This window comes from Fusarium falciforme, chromosome 1 (assembly GCF_026873545.1).
Source record: "Fusarium falciforme chromosome 1, complete sequence".
NCBI lineage: Eukaryota > Fungi > Ascomycota > Sordariomycetes > Hypocreales > Nectriaceae > Fusarium > Fusarium falciforme.
Genome location: NC_070544.1, coordinates 6,360,253 through 6,375,208, shown reverse-complemented (window position 1 = coordinate 6,375,208; position 14,956 = coordinate 6,360,253). Strand labels below are relative to the sequence as shown.

The following is a 14,956-nucleotide window of genomic DNA, read 5'->3' as shown; positions in this document are numbered from 1 at the left end:
GCGAGCTTCGGCAGGATGCAAAAGCTTATATCCTCGAACGGACCCTCTGGAAAGTAGACGAAATTACGTATAAGGCATTGAGAGGCATTAATCGTGAAACCTCTGCACGGCGGAATTATAATTGGTCGCCTCGTTTTTGAGGCTCTTTGGGCTTCTGCGTTGACAGGCCCAACCGTCTTGTTATACCAATCATTCGACGGCAAGAAGCATGACCCATCACCTCGTTCCCAAGAGTAACGAAACTGGCAGTGTTATTCCTATGTCCTTGAAGCAAAAGCCCAAAGAAGAAAAACTCCTTGCCAAAATCTCCTACGAGTGCCTTCTGAGTCTAGTCTACCAAGCTCCCTTCTTCAACCCATGGCCTCTGTTGTCTTGCTGGCTCCCGTCCTCAGCCTACAGGGCTGTGACTTGACAGTGACTCTGGAAACTCGTGGGTTGCTGGTCAACAGCCCTCATTTGTGGGCTTGTCGTTCCTTGAGGGGGGTTAAACATGCAGTGAAAAAAGTGACCGGATCCAAACAGGCCTCACCGATTGGCTCTCATCTAAGGCTGAGAGGTGCATTGCCGGTTTGGATACTGACACGTTCAGAATAGAACCCGGGACTGCTGATTCCTTAGAGAACATGCCCTGTATCTAGAGAGCTCGACTCTGAAACTTCTACACGGCGGAATTATAATTGGTCGCCTTGTTTTTGAGGCCTTTTGGGCTCCTGCGTTGACAGGCCCAAACGCCTTGTTATACTAATCATTCGACGACAACAAGTCTGTCTCATCACCTCGTTCATGAGGGCTAGAGAACTGACAGCTAGGTGCTTCGAAGCAAAATTTTACGGACAGGGCTACTTATAGAATCTCTCATGTGGATGTCGTCCAAGTCCCCTCCTGATACATGGGCTCTGCCCGCTTGCTAACTTCTCTTCAGGTTCAAACATTTGGGAAGGACCTCAATGGCTTGTGTACCCTTGGTTGTACCTCTACCTACAAGCTCACTGTTCCTCGGGCCGGGTTAAAATTGCAGTGAAGGGAGGAAGCGGAACGATTTGCTGGGCTTGCAGGACAACTCGCGCCGCTGTGTGTGTGTTAAAATCGCAGTGAAGGGAATGGAAAAAGTCCAACGGTGGAAACACTGCCATTCGGAAACATGGAGAGCCGAAGGCGAACCATTGGTGTTGGAACTGCAGCGAAGGCTGTCGAGTGACACAAGCATCCCTTTTGGGACAACCTGCACCGCTGTGTGCGGGTTAAAATTGCAGTGAAACCGCGATGCCCAAATTGCAACACTCAGCGGTTTAACACTCATCTCACTCCTCTCGGCGCCTGATTGCCAGCATCATAAATTTCGGCCATGAAGCCATCACGAGAATACTAGACAGGGTATCTGGGAGCCACCGAGTAAGTATTAGCATCTCCCGAGAGGCAATTAAGACTCGGCCGCGCTGGTACCAGATGAACATCCATATCTTGGTTGAGGTTGTCAAGTTGGAGTTGCTTGGGCCACAAAGCAAGGTCGGATACTGGCCACTGGGTCGCGTCTCAGGTCAGGTATCGGATATTAGGCACTCTGTAGAAGACCGGCCTGTTAGGTTAAAGTACGCCTGTGGATGTGGGAGGTTAAATCGAGCCATTCTTCGCGCTCTCTTGATTGCTGTGGTGTCAAGCTGATCGCCCTACCGACTCGTTCGAGTGTGACACGGACGGTCTCTACTGGGAAGCCCATACAGGACTACCGCAGAAGAAACTTCAATAATTGGCGACCTCTGTGAGTTTCAGCCACTATTGGATGAGACGTGTGAGTTATACTGGCTGGGCAGTGTTTCTCGTCTGTTGCTGGATGTGAGCTGAGGGGAGCTGTATTTACCACCGAATGGGATTAGCCTGATAGACACAGCTCGAGAAATACCCCCCAGGCACTTAAACTGCGACCAGACAACCAAGAACTGTTTATGGGCCAACTAGTTCATCCCCTCCGTATTCTCTACCTAGCTGTCGGCATGCCGACGGATAGTGGGCGGGAACTTCGGGAGAGGGGGAGCGTACGGACCGAAATAAGCAGGACAAGAAGGCTGAACTTGACCCGCGGGAAGCTAAAGAAGTTGAAAATGTATAGGGCGAAGGCCTTGAAAGTCTTGAGAAAGAGTGCCATAATTGAGGGCCTAGTTCCCATCACGAAGTCCCAAGGTCAGCGCTGGAGCCAAGAGAGGTGGAGGGCAGACCATGGTGAAAGTATCTGGAATCGATAGAATCCATGCAAAATCCGAACCAGATCTCTCCACGGCTCGGCTTGACGTCTTGAATTGTCCCATGATCTGAGTAAAACACAGATTGAGTGGTGCCGGCCAGCCGGGTACCTCAGTGTTGCGTCCTAGTCGTCGGGTCTCATGTTGACAGAGGTCTGACATCTTGACACTTCTGTCAGTCTCATAGCGTGAGACATGGCTCATTCTCGCAACTAGTGAGGTTCTTAATACCACAACCAGCGGGAGTCTTGGTATAATAATAGCCTAATCTTCTTCAACTGCCGGCTGCAAGGTCCCCTGGTCGCTCATGTTCTGGGGCCGCAACTGAACTATAGACACTCCCCTGTACCTCAATAGGCTGATAAACATAGTTAAGTCAACTTTCAGCCTAAACTTGCAGTCTCGGTAATGTCTTAATCAAAGGTAGCTCTACCGGTAACTCGGGAACAACTACGTGACACTCTCTTCAACTCCTCCCGCATAAACCTGCCGTAGAGCAAGTTCACTCCTTTGTACGTAAACCCAACTCTCGAGTTGCCCAGTTTACGCCCGACGTCCCGGAATCTACAACAATAACCGAAGAAATAATGCAAATCATGATACCCGACCTTGAGAATGGCATCACAGAAAACCTCAACCCACAAACTCGCAACACCCACCACCCCGCGTCTCACCATGCGTGACCTGATCGGCAACCCCCACGCGCTTCTTGACTCGTACCCATGCCCTGGCCTGATGACCCTACGCACGTCAAAAAAAGGAAACAATCCTAGATCTTACGGTCCGCGCGGCTCCGATTGACAGTCCTGTGTTGCCCGAGACATAGGGACGGGAGAGCAACATGGGAAATCACGCTCTTTTTCTTTCACAGTGGCGAAGACTTGTAAAGTCGATTTTCTGCACAATCGTATTGTGCGTATTCCTTCCCACCCTCTTCAACTTAATAAGCCTTGTACAGTATGCTTATGCAACCTCTTTCCCCCAAATGATCGACCGCTAAGCTCGGTTTGTCAACATCAAGCGCTGTCCAGCCTTACTTGAACCGCAGCATGAGAATCGCGACGTCATTCATCATGGCAGTGAAAAAGAGGATCGCGTTTCAATCCCTGGAACGGCCCTGACCTGCAAGCACTGTCCCTGAGTTCGCCCAGTCCATGGGAGCTGGTCCTCGCTCTACACGTGGTAGTGGCATGATTGCTTGCTCTGACAAGGGGAGGGGGGTGCATTGGATGACCTCATGGGTGGATCATCTGCCACGGTCGGCGTGATGCGCAACAGCTCTCACGAGAAAGCTGTAACGTTGTAAAGAAGAGTGAGACGCGGATGCTTACTCTGGGCAAGCTCTCGATATGGGTAGGTAGCTGTGTTTTGTTTAGGCTGCGATGAACGCGTCGATCGCCTCGCTTTCGCTCCGTGGCTTCTCTCATCGGAATCGACTGTGGCGGAAAGAGACGCGGTCGACGTCACTATCTTGGATATGGTAAATCAAATACATCACGAACAAGGCGCAGCACAAGAGTCGAAACGTCATTGTGTGGTTAACTTATGGTATTTCTGCCATTCAGTAAGAGCTACTTCTTGCGGGATCAGAGTCGCCGCCCATCTCATATCCAGGTCCTTCCCTTTGCCCCCGCCCCCTCGCACCGAGATCACAGAAACAGGACGGTGAAGTCACGCCTGCGTGTGTCGTGGTAATAAATGATTTCCAACCGTGTGGGGTATCCCAAATGCAAAATAAAACAATAAACAACGCCTGAAAGATGTTGCGAGACCCCTGCTGTGCTTTCCCGCCTTGCACAGATGATGGGATGGGGTTCGGTGGAGAAATGCGTGTTTCTCCCCAAGTCTAAATGCGCTTTCCGTGAGAGAGTTCCGAATGCTGATGCTGATGCTGATGTAGACCGAGCAAAAGAGAAGAGGTAGGTTGGATTTGAGGGAAGTTGTACAGGTGTGTTCCCGGGTGGAAGAGGTTGGAGGTGTATCGGGATGGGTGGATATCTGAGTCTGAGTGTCTATAGTCGTATCGTTGATGTGATGGCGAGGTCTGTGAGGTAGGGTGCAAGAGGTAGATGGTAGATGTAGATGCCTTGTCTGTTTGACAGGCTGATCCGTGGAGGAAGCATAGGATTGCTTGTGGCGGGTAGATGTCGAGTGTCGTTTGACGCGTCTAAAGGGGTATCATAATGTCGAGATGTCCGCCATCAAGCTCCCTCTTCCTCCTGATCTTGACTCGAGTCGATTACTTCTTGTGCGACTTGGAAGATCGCGAGTAATTCCTCCTCACGCGCTCGCGGCCGCGGCGCTCCTCCTCGTCGCTGCCGCTGCTGAGACGGCGACGTTCCTCCTCGTACCAGGTGCTCAGGGCCTTTCCGCCAAAGGTCAGGTCCTCGTCCTCGATGATAGTGGGCTGGACCCAGGTGTAGGCCGAGGCGTCTACTTCGCGGGCTGAGGGGTCGAGGGCCTGGAGATTGGGGACGAGGTAGTAGCAAGTTGTCTCGGTTGAAGAAGCCATGGTGTCGGTTGTTGTGTGTGTGAAAAGTTGATCGCAAGAGTTTGTAATTGTGGATTGCGACCTGCGCAGGGCTGGTATGCGTATAGAGTTATATAAGAAGTTGTTTGTTTGCGCGTGGTGGTTGTTGTTGTGGTCGATGTCTTTGTTTGGGTCGTTTGGAATGGACACGACGGTACAAACAAAGGGAGAGGTACCTTCTCGGTTTGGTGTGTGTGTGGCGAGTGAGTAGTTGGTGGATGCGTCAAGCACTGATCAAAAGGAGCTCCAGCTCGTGAATAAGAAAAGCAAGCAAGAAACGCTGAATAGATGTGACCAAGATTTGGGGGTCTGTAGATTTGTAGATGATGAGGAGAGGAAGATAGAAAAGCTGGGGAAGGGGATTTCGGGGGGGATGGGACATGGAAATATGAAGCCCTGGAGGTGGCCCACGCTCTAGGTCTGCTCCACTCAAAATGGATGGGACTGGAGCCTCAGGTCGGTCGCTGGAAGTGGAGGGTGGCGGGTTTTACAGGGGGCGCCTCTAGGGGAGGGGGGGAGTGACTCTCACAAAAGGGGCGTGGGGTGCTGAGCCGCACTGTGCCTCGTCGCTGGGAGAGCTGGGCCTCATCCACTGTGGCGACCTCCGCTCCCGCTGCCCAACAAGGCAGCCCGTCCCGGGGCGGCCCAGCGGGCAGACAGCACAGTGTGAGATTCAACCCGGCGTGGCCATAGCGGGAGTCTCGTCCCATGTGGTTTGAATCTGGAGGAGGGCCAAAAAAAGATGGCAAGGCTTGCTTTGCTTTGTTTGACACGAACAAGGCACAGGAAAAAGCCTTCTCGGATTAATCCAGCCTTTTTGCGGGGATACGTCAGAAGGGCTTGCTCCTTGTCAAATGCCATCTTATCTTTGTCTTTCGGAGCGACCGATGGCTGACATGTCGTGAGAGTCAGATCCCGGGTCCGACCTAGCATCGGGATGTCACGAAAGATGGCATCTTTTGAGGGAATTTTCCTCTCTCCCTCTGTTGTTGTTGAGTCTCATCCTCGCGCACACACACACCAAGCGGAAAGATGAGGGTTCGCCGTTGGGGTGTTGAACCCGCCCTGTTGGAGTCGTCCGAGTCGAGATGGATGGACGGCCTGAGTTTTGACTGGACGAACACGTTAACTTTGGGGGGATGCCGAGTTTTTTTTCTTCTTTGCTTTTGGCGGATCTTTGCTTGACAGAGTAACTACATCTCACGTATTCGGCCAGATTTTTTCCATTCTTTATTTTGATGCTTGAAAAAGAATGTTGGACGGTCGCTGGTGATACGAGCGCTACACTTTGGCGTCGTATCTCACCCGCATTCGATAGAACGCTCATGGTAAGACAACTGACACCTGGTCGATCCCGACTTGGCGTTCGTCCACGTCGGGCATTTGCACATTTTTCAAGGGGAATTTTTTATTTTCTTTTTTCAATTCGCACATTCAATCAAGCTCTGATGATGTGTTCTGGCAGGTCTGGGTCGACGGGGGTGCGGCCATGTGGAGCCAGCAAACAAAGTCCGGACGCCTCGGTGAACTGATCCGATCCATCGCGATACGACCAAAAAAAGTGAGGCTGGGCTCTTTCGCTACGCTACCGTGGTTATCGTCAAAAAAAAAAAAAATAGGGGAGAAAGCTCGGGCCTCATCCGGAGCGAACCCGGCCGAAGAGAAATGAGTCGATGGTACGATGTGAGACCTTTTGTCTATCTGTCTAGCTGAAGGACCATCTGATAGTCCTATCTCGTTGATGCTATCGCGGACACGGATGAGGACATTTAAAAAAGACACACTGTGTCTGAGGAAGCATCGTGGCATCCGTCGCTAGGGTTGTGATACACTGCCCGGGGCTATTGAATGGGCTATGCAGCAGCTGCCTGGCTCAGCCAGCCCTGTCAGACAAGACCATCTCCTCTCTCGGCCTGTCAGATCAGAGAAGTGTGGGAAGCAAAAGTGTATAAAAAAATGCTGGCCTCAGCCTAACCAGGCAGCTCGCATGGCTCTCTCCTCCGTGATCTCCATCCAGACAGCAGACATGGGCTCTTGCAGGACGAGGCCCAGCAAATCTCGGGGTCCGCCGCCACTTTGGCACCCAGCCAACCCCTACGCGACGCGGCATCTCGCCATGGGGCCTGATTGCGGGGGAAGCAGGCATTTGCTTTTTGCAGGGGGCCCACGAGAGGGGAGTGTGGATATTCATTGTCTCCAGCAGGGCAAATAACCATGCATATGATGTTGTCTTCTTTTTTTTCAACCGAGAAAGAGGGGAAGCACAAAAGGTGACGACGACGACAATAATGGGGAGCTGCTGACTTGCTCCCGGACTGCTGACGATGGTCGCCGTCAACCTTACAGGGCTGGCAGACCGACCTAGAACGCACAGCTGACGGTGCCCTCTGGAATGGGAGATGGGCACCCCGTGCGCCGCTGCCTCGCAGAGCTCTAGACCCTCTGACACGAAGCTGTGAGGCACGCGAGCTGGAACTGTATAACTGTACTCTTCTTATCAAAGGACAGCAGACCTGGGACTGAGGCTGAGTTGTCCCCCCTCCCTGTCAGATCACCTGCATCCGTGCGAAAACGCAATCTGGGAAAGGCACTGAGACAAGCCTAGTATCAATCTACCCCATGATTTGAGAGAGGAGACCATGTGCCGCAATCTTGGAAAAGAAGGTCGGCGAACAAGAACCTGGGGTTTGTTCCCCGTCACATGTTTTGAGCCCTTGTGTGTGAATTTGGGGGTAAGAAGCGGGGAGTGGGGGGGGATATGGTTGGAAGTTATGCGCCACGAGGACAAGGCCATGGCGAATGGGCAATTGATCTCGGGGGATAGGGCGGTAATGGGGGAAAAAGGATGAGGCAAGTGTTGAATCACTGTCTCTACTTTTGCGTTTGAATCGCAGAGGGCGCGTTTTGCAACGATGATGCTCTGAATGGCATCTCTCCCCGCGTCACGGCCAGATCTCTTGCTATCTGCGTGCGTGTGCCGAGGATGCACAGAAATCCGGGGTCGAGCCTCCGTGTGATACCCTGAAACTGCCTACCTCCGTCTTGCAGGCCCAGCCTAGGGCTCATGAGTAAAGATCCTTGTCTCCTACGAATCCCGGAGCCGCCATTCTTCAGCAGCTGGTCCCGGGGTCCCGGGCTCTAGGTCCATGTGTGTGTGATTCAGCTGCCCCTCCTGTCGAGCAGCCTCGACCGGCGGCCGTTGAGAGTCTATCGGAAAACCGTAGAGTCTATTGAAACCCAAGCCATGCTTCTATTGAATACGGCTGAGAAACCTATTGAAAGAGCCTTTTTTGGCGCTGAGACAAGGCGCAAGCCCAGGGGAAAGAGTACATTTTCGCAAGCTCCGGCTTCTCCCAGCTTGCTTGTCAAAGTTTTTCATCCCCTTGTCCAGCATTGACTCGTTCCCTTCCATTCGCGCGCGCATTGTGTTAAAAGATTTTTCTCGAGTCCACCGCCACTGAGCAAGCTCCGAGTCATGGGGCTCACATCCAATCGTACAGTGTGCAAACCTCACCCCTTCCAAGAGTCAAGCCAGAAGCCGTCAAGATTGCCGACCAGAACAAACTTGACACCGCCGGTGGCGCCTCGCTCTCTCACCGACTTCTCCGGCTGGGGAATTTCTATGTGTCTTTTGACTCGAACCGTCTCTCTCCTAGCTCGCAATCGTGATAGCTAGCTCACGATATCAGTCAATTTCGATGACTCTATCGTCGAAAACCCCCTCCCCGGTGCCAAGGCCGTTCACCCCGCTCCGGCCTCGGCCCGGCCATATGGGCTTCCGTATCCGGCGTCCCGCCCGGGCAAGTCTCGGCATGAGATCCATCACCCCCTCTTGCACAGTATAAACATTTTCTGGGGAACAAGAAAAAGCTCCCCCTTCGATCCGGGATGCAGAAGAGTTAGCCGAGCCGACGACGCACGTTTCTTCTCCTCAAGGACAAGAAACTGCTGGGATCAAGAGCCCGGAACAATACAACGCTGATCGACGCATGTGAGAAAAAAACCCTCGCCTTGCGATGATTCCAGGGTATTTTTTGCCCCAACGACGTCACTTGGACATAATTCCCCCAGCATCGACAAGAAATCTGTGCTCCGAAGAGACCGAGGTTCCACCTTGGCCTTGTGGGCAATTGAGTAAAAGAAAAAATGGCGGGGTGTTTCGCGATAAGAAAAATACCGGTTTTCGGAGCCGGCAAGGGCTAAAGAGATCGGACCCCTTGGCGATGATGTCACCATTCTTCACTTTTGACAGCTGCTTTTCGTCCATCTCCCGCTTCCGAACACGACAAAATCTTGATACCGAGATCCTGGGAAAGGGGCAAAACAAGATGGACCATCTTTTTGCTGTGCGGCGTGGCCAAGGGGCGTGTGCATTTTCTCTCGTCGGGCAGGTCCCATGACCCGACCGAAGCCCAACGTTTCGAAGATCTAATGTTGACGCCATTGATAGCGGAACCGTTCACACGACGTAATTCTAGGATCCGGCTCTAAACTTGTTTTGAAACGGGTAACCTGCAAGTCATTTCGGGCGGTAGAACGGTTCGTTTATCTACTAAGCTGAATAAGCGCGTCTGGGGTGATCACTTGGTCGTTTCGAATGGGGTAATGTCGTTGTCGCAGTAGGCTTCTTGCATGACAGGTCGAGTTACACTTGCATATGGACCTATAAGACTTGTTGTATTCATATTGATGGTCTCCAGCACGCCCGTTTGCTTCAACCCCAAGCTTGTGTCGGTGGTTTCCCTTCTGCCCCGGCTATAACGAGTCTCTCGGTCGGGATCTGATTGGAGTTGGCATCCAGCTCAGCAGGACCCCTGTTGATCACGGGCTGTATAGTCGTAACCTCTTGGCCAGACACTGTTCTCGGTGGACGTTTCAATCCGATAGACACAAAAGGCCTAGGCAACGCCCGGAGTCTCTCCCTGATGCTTCTGGATGGGCCTGTCCTTCTCCTACCGATGCGAATCCCCAGGCATAGCGCAGCGATAATGAGCCCGCAGCCACCCACAGAGCCGACGATAGCCCCTACTATGAGTTTAACGTTTAGCCCTCCATCCTCCTCGCCCCCTTCCTCACTATCTCTTGTCTCCGTGGTCGGGGTGGGCGTAATGATCGGGTCGGTGACTGGACTATGTTGAGCGACTGGAAGCATCCAGGGAACTGACTTTTCTCACATCCTTTTGGTAGATTCTCTGGCTCATTCCTATACAGCCTGCTCACCGAGGTCGGAATGTTCTTGGGCATACAATCGATTACCCCCCTCGTTAATCCACCATCCGGCCATGACTCGATGACCTTCATGCTGCCGCAGGGAATCGGGTAAGGGTAGGGATCTTGGCTTTTTCGATAGCAGGAGAGGAATTCCGTAGTCACAGATTCGCCAGGTGATGATGTGTATGTTTCCACGGTATCTCCTTCATCTCCGCAGCGAACAGTTATGACTGTTGAGAGCTCTTAGCATGATTACATCTGTGGAAGAGGAGAAGTAGCCTGGCTTACTTGGATGCCCCTTTTCAACAACGTAACCAATGACATTTGGCGGTCGAGTAGTCTGAGATGATGTTCCGCAGAAAAGAAAAAGAAGAACGAAAAGAGAACATGACTTTGTCACCGACAAGGTCATCGTGGTGTCACCTCAAGTGCCCTGAGCCCAATCAGAGGAATAGGAAACCACATAAAGATGAAGAACAAAGAGAAAGTGAAACCGGGAGAGAGCCTGATCTTGTATAGTCGAGCCCAAAGAAGTCAGGCTCGGAATCCAGTCGGTGGCGCCTCAAGCCAAGCATGCCACCACACTCTCCTCACCCTCGACGGACTTGCCGTGGGGGGCTATTATCTCAGATTGGCTGGCTGGCTTTGAATATGCAAAACCTCCCGTCCCGTTGCAGCCACTGAAGAAGCTTGAATTTCAAGCTGAAACCGGGGTAGATGCAGGTCCTGTAGCACAGAAAAGCCACCAGGACGCCGGAGAAGGGCCGGATGAAGATACCTTCTATATATGTATATTGAATCTATTCTCGATGAGAACATCTATGAGAGTTGAATCTGACCATTGGATGACCCCTAACTCAAGTTTCACCCTGATGGCCAGAGATCCACTAACCAAGATGGTGCTTAGAGACTGCTCTATTTAAGCCAGACCCCATTCATAGTCTGTGTACTAGAGCTGACAAAACCGCTTGACATTATACTGTCCTCAGAGACCATTAATACCTCTTCATCAAAATTGTCAACGCCATTCAATGATATTCAAACGACTTGCCAAAAGCGGTTCCCTTAGTAATAACGCGTGATCACCTGATGAACCCCGCATCCAAACCAATCCCGCAAAACCAGCAGTGCAAAATACAACCTACCCGCCGACGAATAACGGCAACAAGAAAACACATGAGAAATCCAGGGCCCACGAGAATAACGTCATAGGCCGCAGCATGGGGGCCATGGAGACCACCAAGCTGCCCAGCCTCGCCCCGAAGCCGGGAGGCGCACCAGGTCCCGACCTGGCCGCCGCCCGAAAGGCCTCGCGCGTCGCCGTCGCCTCGTCCCGCAAGACGTCGACGACTAATCACGCGTGCGTGCAGTGTCGGAGGACAAAGACAAAGTGCGACGGGAGACATCCCTGCGCTAGATGCGAGTTCAACGGGCACACGTGCGCCTACGACACGCGCACGCTGTCGGGCGACAGGCTGAACAAGCTCACGCATGCGTTCAACCAGCAGAAGGATAGGCTTCAGCAGCTCGAGACCATCCTGGCGGCCATGAGGACCGGGACTGATGCGGAGGCGGCCGAGGTCATGACCTGGATCAGGATAGGGGAGCCTGTTGAGTCGATCGTTTCCTATCTTGAGTCGAGGTCCAAGTCGGTCGTCATCTCTGAAAGGTCAGTTGCGTTTTGTTTTGTGAGCATGGGTGTTTTTGGTACAGACGAAATAGACTATGTTGATGGACTCATCCTTCATGATTGCTTTGATGTCATCTGGCTTCCTCGCAGTGTCCCTGCCCATGCTTTCATGTTGATTTCTCTGTTCCTCGTTCAGCAACTCAGCCCTTGGAAGATCCCCTAATCTGTGATAGGCTCCTCGGTTCAAGCGGCGAAGCACAGAACAAGTTCATCGAGACGCTCTTTGACAGGACGGAATGGGTCCAAGGCATCACCACCCCAACAGAGGCCGTGCCCATTGACCTCAAAGCCCGTACCCAATGCTACTTTTCATCTAATTTCGGAAACCTCCCCTTTTCCAGCGGTATCAAGGCAAACCATTACCCCCCCGAAGCTCAGAGGAGTCAGCTCCAGAACTACTATGCCAAGCATAACTGGGCTATGATGACAGCCAACGACGGGCTCGGCATGGCGTCGGTGACAAAGGCGTGGGCCGACACCATGAACAGGGCTCGGCAGCTCATCGCCTCGGGTGTCAAGCCGGACGAGCTCACTGGGGCCTTCCCGACGGTGGCGGCATTGTTTGACAAGAGAGAGTACGACACTGCGCCCATGATCAGCAAGTGGGCGGTGCAGTTCATATATAGTTCTCGACATGAAGACTATTCGTTTACTTCTATGGCTTCCGTGTGGATTGTATGGGTCATCATGAGGTGGATGATCAATCCGACACCAGACACATACTCGGTGAGTATGATTACTTGGTTCACTGCTCAACTGGAGACGTCTCTCATGGCTGTTGGATGGCTGTTCAAATAACGGAGGCGGTTGGCTAACAATACACAGGCAATGCCAGACTGGATCCGGCCAACAGAACTCCAGGTCTTTGTTCCACACATCGACATGATCGACTGCATCATCTGGCCCTACTTCCGAGACTACGTGATCCAACGCCCTGAAATGCAACATGGTGGTCTACAGTGGCTCGCCGCCTGCACAGCAGGAGTCAAAACATCCTGGGCGGGGACAGTCGAGGACGCCTTGTGCGTTGATGAGGCGACGGGGAAGAGGAAGCTGAATGCAGAAGCCGAGGTATGTTCCCTTGAGTACTTGACGAGAACCAAGACTGACCAAGAGCAGGCAACGCTGCGAGACCTGAACAACTGGTCCCTCGCAGCTTCATATCGCGCATTCATGCCAGGGATCGACGGAAACATACCCATACGAACGATGGAGGACTCTGTGCAGGATACCCGAGAGCTCTAGAGACTGAGCATGTAGAACCGACGACGTAATTATCATGTACTAGCGGCTTTGATTTGAGAGGAAATACCCAGGTCAGAATAGCCTCGCGGAGAGGCAAGCCACGCGGCTTCATGTCAATAGACAGTTGTTTGAAACTGAGTATCATATGCATTTTGTGGGTAGAGGAGTCGTTACCAAGGACTTTGGATGGACTTCTATACTATTGTGGATGCAAACAACATGGCGAGTGTCCTCATCTAATGGCCTCCTACAGTTATGGAGTGAAATCAGTGTGTAACCAAGCGTTCTACCAGTCCCCTCTACTCATGAAGTACGAATATGTGAATGAGTCGAAACGAAGCAAAGGAGTTACGTTGTTCCAAGGGCAACGTGACCTGCAGCTGTTCAGGGTTGATTTCGCCCGACATCGCTGATAGACGAGACTGGATAGTGTCATTTTCTGTGACAATCGGATGACGGATTCGCGCCTGTAAGGTCGGGATGGTGAAAATGGGTGTTGCGATATGAGCAAAGGGGGACATAAGGGTTGAAGTCAAAGGCGATGACGCGTTTTGTTGGCTGGGTGATAGATGTTTGCTGAACTGAGGGCGAAACCGCGTGGAGGATTTGCAGAGAAGAACAGCTGTTGAGAGAGGGAGAGTTGCGTTGGTACTGATGAACAGGCAGGTAGGAAGGTGTTGTGCGGGCTGAGATGCCTTACCGGCTGATCTTTCAATTGTGTGCTGAGGAAGGCACCTCTTGAGCGATCGGGAGGCATGAGCGTGAGATCACCAAACACTGACGAAGGGAAAGCGTTCGTTAAGCATAATACTCATTATGTTCGTTTGTTTTTGACTGTGACTCCCCACCTCACAGCTATATTATGAGTTCTGCATTCGCCCTCCTGCCTTCTTCTCTCCTTCTTCTCCATTCTCCGCAAGCCCTCCCACCTTGATCATCACCAAACCTCACCGTCTTTGCCATGTCCTCTGATTGGGACAGAGTCCCCTCTGACGCCGGCTTCGATAGCTGGAACGAGCTGAAACTTGCCGCCGACGAGCGCGCCGAGGAGGTCACCGCCGAGCTTAAAGCCAAGAGGGCGGAAAGAGATGCCAAGTTCGCAGCTGAGATGGAGAGAAAGGAGTTGGAGTGGGCCCAGACGCTTAGAAAGAGACTGGCCATGAAACCTATGGAACCCGAGAATGGCAAGGCGATGGGGGGAATGTTGGTCATGAAGCAGTTGGTGAGTGTTTTGTTCAATCATCTGCTGATGGACGCCGAAGCTGACGATTGAACAAGCCGGAGATGAGGCCTCATGATGGAGGAGCATCGCAAGGTTTTGGAGGAGACCAGAGTGAAAGCCCGGCACGAAACGGACAAAAAGCTCAACAGGAGATGGTCAAGACGCCGGCGGATCAGGGCACAAAGGCGAACGAGAAGCGCAAGCGCGGTAAACAGCCCGTCAACGGACACTGATGCGAATCCATTTGACATGGACTATTGCGGTTCTTGTAAGTATACACTATTACACTGAGAAACCAGGTCAAGCAGTCACTAACCTGGATATGAGTGGGACAAGGAGCTTCAAGCTCACCTCGACGGTTTGGCGGTGCAAGCGGACGACTGGTTCATCTTGACTAGCAGGCCTTGCGGATGGCTTCTGTTCTGGAGTGGATGAGAGGCCAAAGATTGCTATGAAATTCTAAGTCGGAATGATTAATGGGCATTTGGTACCTAAATAGTTACTGAGCAAGTCTGATGCCACTGCTCTCGTGCTAGCTATTGTTCCGTCGCCTGCGCCTTGTGTACGAAACGCAACACCGTTTCCTGTCTAAGCATGTGGATAAATGAGGACCGTAGAAGTTCCGTTTGCAAAGCTTCGATGACTCAATGCAAAAGCCTCACAGCATGTTCATTAACCACAGGATGCTGGCATGGCGTGGTCAGCTGTTAGTCACCATGTCCTTGCTGTCACGTATTCAGAGCAATCACGAGGTCTATGTGTCTTGGTATATCTATCATGACAAAAGATATGACAGTATTCAATGCGTGTGTACAAGTCAT

The 14,956-nt window shown here is 52.1% G+C and overlaps 3 protein-coding genes across 3 annotated transcripts; 2 read left to right on the top strand and 1 right to left on the bottom strand.

Moving 5' to 3' along the window:
• Nucleotides 1-4,083: 4,083 nt before the first annotated feature.
• Nucleotides 4,084-4,749, bottom strand: NCS54_00184200 (Hypothetical protein; the record flags this gene model as incomplete). The annotated part of the gene is made up of 2 exons (XM_053147457.1): nt 4,084-4,404; nt 4,522-4,749. The coding sequence occupies 2 exons, from the start codon at nt 4,747-4,749 to the stop codon at nt 4,084-4,086; spliced, it is 549 nt and encodes a 182-aa protein (XP_053003432.1).
• Nucleotides 4,750-11,132: 6,383 nt separating this feature from the next.
• NCS54_00184100 (Zn(2)-C6 fungal-type domain-containing protein) lies at nt 11,133-12,913 on the top strand (the record flags this gene model as incomplete). The annotated part of the gene is made up of 4 exons (XM_053147456.1): nt 11,133-11,647; nt 11,842-12,394; nt 12,494-12,739; nt 12,788-12,913. Exons 1-4 carry the CDS (start codon nt 11,199-11,201, stop codon nt 12,911-12,913), a joined length of 1,374 nt encoding a protein of 457 aa, XP_053003431.1. The 5' UTR covers nt 11,133-11,198.
• Nucleotides 12,914-13,874: 961 nt separating this feature from the next.
• Nucleotides 13,875-14,368, top strand: NCS54_00184000 (Hypothetical protein; the record flags this gene model as incomplete). Its single annotated transcript, XM_053147455.1, has 2 exons — nt 13,875-14,135; nt 14,192-14,368. The coding sequence occupies 2 exons, from the start codon at nt 13,875-13,877 to the stop codon at nt 14,366-14,368; spliced, it is 438 nt and encodes a 145-aa protein (XP_053003430.1).
• Between the last annotated feature and the right edge of the window lie 588 nt (nt 14,369-14,956).